General features: G+C 28.5%; 1 protein-coding gene across 1 annotated transcript; it reads right to left on the bottom strand.

Moving 5' to 3' along the window:
- Positions 1 to 1,810: 1,810 nt before the first annotated feature.
- On the bottom strand, positions 1,811 to 4,138 carry LOC119681928 (cilia- and flagella-associated protein 161-like). Its single transcript, XM_038095241.1, has 6 exons — positions 4,040 to 4,138; positions 3,015 to 3,103; positions 2,444 to 2,953; positions 2,257 to 2,358; positions 2,110 to 2,196; positions 1,811 to 1,988 (listed from the first exon to the last, which is right to left on the bottom strand). Exons 2-6 carry the CDS (start codon positions 3,087 to 3,089, stop codon positions 1,884 to 1,886), a joined length of 879 nt encoding a protein of 292 aa, XP_037951169.1. The 5' UTR covers positions 3,090 to 3,103; positions 4,040 to 4,138; the 3' UTR covers positions 1,811 to 1,883.
- Positions 4,139 to 5,092: the final 954 nt, after the last annotated feature.

Raw genomic sequence — 5,092 nt, forward strand, 5'->3', positions numbered from 1 at the left:
CTAGGAACGCAATGGAATGAAGAAGAAGAAACTAAATATTGCTTCCTCTCTCTTTACCAAATACTAATTGACATTCCACTCATTGAACATCAATAAGAGAAATAAGTATGGCTAATGTATAAATTCACAAGGAAATGGTCCTCAGTGAAAAAGAAATGATCCTTCTTTCTTCTTTAAGATGATGCATCATATCACAAATTGATGGTACCAATTGTCGAACTATACAAATTAATGAGCATTTAAATACCTACCTAAAAAAATATTTTGAATATCTAATCTTCATCAACTAACCACAAACCTAAAAGCAATGCTTTTGGAATAAAATTTTTTAGCACAAATAAGTAAGTTATTGGCAGAACAGAGGTTTATTTTGTAGGCATTGGCAAATTGATTTGGAAGAAAGAGTAAGAGAGAGAGAGAGAGATTTTCAGATGTTATATAAAAACGGTAGAATGATTATATTAGAATTAAGAGTGAGTTGAAAGAACTCAAAATGATGCAATTAAAAATAACATGTTCCTATATGTCAAACCAAGTATTTTTTATCTGTTATATTAGATCTAAAGAAACATACCTACATAAGTAGTTCTAAATCAAGAGATGATTAATTATACATATATATGTATTCATATGAGAAATAATGTGCATTGAATTTTATATTTTTGTACATTTTATTATTTGAATATTATTTTAAACATTTATGCTTTTCTAGTCTTAGCGTTGTAAATTAAAACAACTTAAGTCTTTGTTAATATTTAAATACATTAAAACAAAGTTTGTTGACCTACATTTATATCTCAAGACTTGAATTATTTTGTTTCACACAAATAAATACTATTACCTTATAGTATGACATATTCTTTACCGTGGAACGGAAACTCATATCTTATCTGAAGTTGCATTGTTTAACATTGATAAAAAAATACCTTAACACAAACTCACATGGTTGCAAATAGTAAGAGAATTTTACTTACAACATATCGATAACTGGAAGACTCCAAATGTATATAAAGTGCACAGAAACATTGACTCCATGTACATTTTTTTCCTTTAATCGAGTATTTTCTTCTTTACTAGGGTTTGAATCTGTAAATCGAACGCCAAGTCAACGTTATTCTACATGGAAAACACGACTTTTTTTCAATCGCGCATCCAAGTATTCATAAACAAATGCTTAAGAAAAATACTGTAAATATCGTGAACGGAGAGCATATCCAATAGCGATCTATAGGAACGCACAAAACAAATATAAGCTGCCAATGATATCAAAAGAAGAAAATAGAAGTGATTTCGCCACTTGCTTAGAAAAGCAGCATTCTGTATAATAAAACAAGATCTACGTCCCCCCTGGAGCCTCGGCTTAGACATGACGAAGAACAGTGGACCAGGAGCTTAAAGACACACAGCACTCCTGGGATCAAATAACGAGAGAAGCAGGCAACAAAATAAGATTTAGAAGAATTGTTGAGACCCTATGCTCTACTAGAATTAAAGGACAGCAGTAGTAGTATTCATACAGATAATTCGAAAAAACCACATAAACACAGAATTTCAAGTATCTGGATACTTCAAGCTATTCGGATTCTTACAACAATAAACAATATGATTCATAACGGATTATGTGAATATTTGTATAGTTTGGACTAGTTTAAACATCTGTATTACGTTAGTAATTATATATTATATTTTTTTAAATTATTTAAAAAGTATTATTGGAAAAATGTATTATAGTTTACTTTATTATATATTATTTATTTTATTCTCATAGGTTTTTATATTTCCACAAATTAAAAATATTAATTTTGCTGCATATATAATTAATTTATAATTAATACAATAAATTTATACTAAGCTAAATGATATAATAATTAATATAACATTGATTATTGTTTTGCTCTAAAGCGATAACCATTAGTTATCATCCATGCATTTTGCCAATTTTCACGTTTGTAATTATCAGCGTAGTTTTGTACTGAGACAAGATATTCCTAAAAAATATATATATTAGCTTATTTAATTTTATAAGTTAGTAACATTTAATATATTATAGAAGAAAATACCTAGTCATTATTATAAATTATATAAATTGTTTAAATAATTTTTACTTACTGGTCCAAATAATGTTTGTACAACACAATTTTCTACAGCCAAGTTTTTATTTGTGGTTGTATGAGTGATTACCAAAGGACTATTACTCTGCAAAACAATATTGCTTATAGGAATATAATACACCCACTGATATATGATTCAACTTACTGGAATAGGCAATCCGTCTGTTTCAAATCTCTCTATAGGTATAATATGACGACAATGCCAATCGGCGAAAACAGTGGGTATTAGCTTACCTACACCAAAATCCTTCAAATGTATTTTTATTTATATTATATAAATATTTAAAAATATAATTATTTTATTTATATCAACTTTGTTCTATTTTACATACCCTTGCTCGCCCTATTCCAATTGGCATATTAAGTTCACCCCTTTTGTAAGATTTGTAATTAGTTTGCACTTGTAACGATAGATCCTGAGCTTTTGGGGTCGCATATAGGTATAATTTCTCTTGGCTACCAATACATTCTAATCGAAACTTCTGACCGTAATGCAAAAGATCACTATTGGTAGTGAAATTGTCAGCTGGAACAATACGAAATGAGTTACGCACATATGGCTTAGGGGACGGTGCTATTGTTACTTCACAGAATTCGTTTATTGTTGGACTAGAACGTACCACACGTTCGTTTATAATAATAGAAAGCGCCGGTGGTACTGCATTTTTATCATTGAAACCAGGTATATAGTAAGGTTGTAATTGTATAGTTGCTCCATAACTTATTGTGTCCTTTGGTGCTTCTAATTCAACATGTCCCAGAAAATTGTCAAAAAGCTGACGAGTTTTTTCAACCATAAGCTGACCAGTGTCACGAGCACTTTTGAAATTTTGATATTTCTCCTATATTTTAACCAACAAATAATCTTATTGTTAATGTGTAAATTGAAAATGTTATACTCACACGTTCGCGACATATATCTTCAAACCAATTACCAATGCGAACTTCAGAACAATAGTGCGCCACATTGGAATACATATTGGTTGATAATACTATTAAAGAAAAAAATTATATGTAACAAAAAGTTATAGTTTAAGTAAAGTTAATAAAGTCCCACTAAATTACAAGACTTTTAATTGTTTACAATATTTGAAAAAATCATATCGATTTATCTTATACACAACTGAAGATTGGATCAACATAAAGGAATATACTTGAACTCAAGTACTAATTTACTAAATACCCATTCATAAAGATTGTAGTCTAAAACAGTGGAATGTTATACTCATATTTTGAAATAAATTTTTATATTATATTCAAAACAATATAATATTATATGAAAAATGTTATTTACATAAATAAAGTACTAATAAAACAAATAGAAATATTTATATGCTCTTGATACTTTTATAAACATTATGATTGAACCAAACATAGGAAGTATTAGGTTCACATACATATCTCTGGGGTCTCAGACATATATTATTTATTATATTATCATTTATCTCACATCTTCAACGACCTCTACTAAAACATTAAAAATCAACCGTTTATACAATTTCCTCAATGGAGAGATACGTTTATGACTTGATTTTTTGTCTGGAGAGAGCCGAACAATGACATAACTATTCAATACTTTCCTCCATGCTCTCATCCAAACTGTTTCAACACAAATTTTTAGCACTCAATCTACTCTCGTGCAAATTAATGATACAATGTTCTTAAAGACATGTAGACAGATTGACTCCTCTTTGCTCAATATAGGAAAGCGTTTGGTTTTTCGTAGCAGGCTTGTCTAATATACCACATTCTAGTGTTTTAATTATTTTTGTCTTATAAGACGTTTAAAAATACGGTTTCCATGAATCTAAGAACATTAAGTAAATTGAGAACATCTATCTGGGTCCAGCTTTGGATGATAGATGCGAAGAGTTTGAAAAAATTTGACTCCAGGTCATGATTATTCAATATTTATCAGTTTTACATACCTTTAAATTTGGTATAACTCCTCAATTTTTTATGAAATAAATAGGGTTCGATTTTAGCCGTCCTTAAAATGTTCACAATTAATTTACTGTTCAAATAAAATATGCATATATATAATTTATACAAGAAAATTTTATTTAATGACAAGAAATTCTTGAAAATCAAAACAATAAAATTAATAAAAATAAATATTTTATGAATATTGTCGTTCATTATATTTTTCTAAATATTTTTTAAATAGATGGAAGTTTCAAACGTAAGTATATATATATTGAATCCTTAAGCATAAGGCCGCAACAAAGATCTTCCACTCGGTACGATTGTTAGCTAGTGGCTTCAACTCTCCCCAACTTTTCCGCATGTGTGACATTTCCATACCAATTTGCCTTCTCCAAGTGTGTGCAGGTCTGCCCTTTCTTCTGACCCGTCGGGTTCCAGTCAATCGCCATTCTTGTGTTATAACCAGTCGGTCTATGCAAAGTGTGATCTAGTCCAATTTTCGTTTTTTTGACTTCGGTTCAAACCTAAGTATATTGTAATGTTTTCTGAATAATGTTAAATATATAAAACAGTTGGATTTTATGTAAGTTTAAAATATATGTCACATTATAATTTACTCATATATATAATATTATGAGTATATTAGATATATGTGTAAATTATTATATAAATATATAAACTTATATATGTATATAATGCATAATGCATTATGTATATAAAATTTAGTTTGTTATTACGAACAGAAAAAAAACTTTTCCCTCTCTGTTAATAATTAATTTAGTATATTAATTCGATAACAATAAGAGCAAAATGTCACGATTTTATTAAACGAGAAGTTTATACAATAATTATTTATTATTAATAAGTTGTTGTAAACACATATAGATATATATCTGTGCGAAAATCTTATTATCTTAGCAAAAGTTTTAATTTATTTTGACTTCAAACCTAATCATAGTAATTATAATAAATTAGTGTAACAAAGAAATAGAACCCTCACGAATTTATATTTAACTGTTTGACCCGCCCATTATTATACCGACCCTTTAGCATAC

The sequence above is a fragment of the Teleopsis dalmanni genome, chromosome 2, assembly GCF_002237135.1.
Source record: "Teleopsis dalmanni isolate 2A chromosome 2, ASM223713v2, whole genome shotgun sequence".
Classification (NCBI taxonomy): domain Eukaryota; kingdom Metazoa; phylum Arthropoda; class Insecta; order Diptera; family Diopsidae; genus Teleopsis; species Teleopsis dalmanni.

Excerpts from the sequence above, each read along its gene's own strand:
- LOC119681928 (XM_038095241.1), bottom strand. The coding sequence starts at position 3,089 with ATGTATTCCAATGTGGCGCACTATTGTTCTGAAGTTCGCATTGGTAAT. Across the intron at positions 2,197-2,256 it reads CAGACGGATTGCCTATTCCA|AGTAATAGTCCTTTGGTAAT; the intron begins GTAAGTTGAATC and ends ATTGTTTTGCAG. Across the intron at positions 1,989-2,109 it reads TACAAACATTATTTGGACCA|GAATATCTTGTCTCAGTACA; the intron begins GTAAGTAAAAAT and ends TATATTTTTTAG.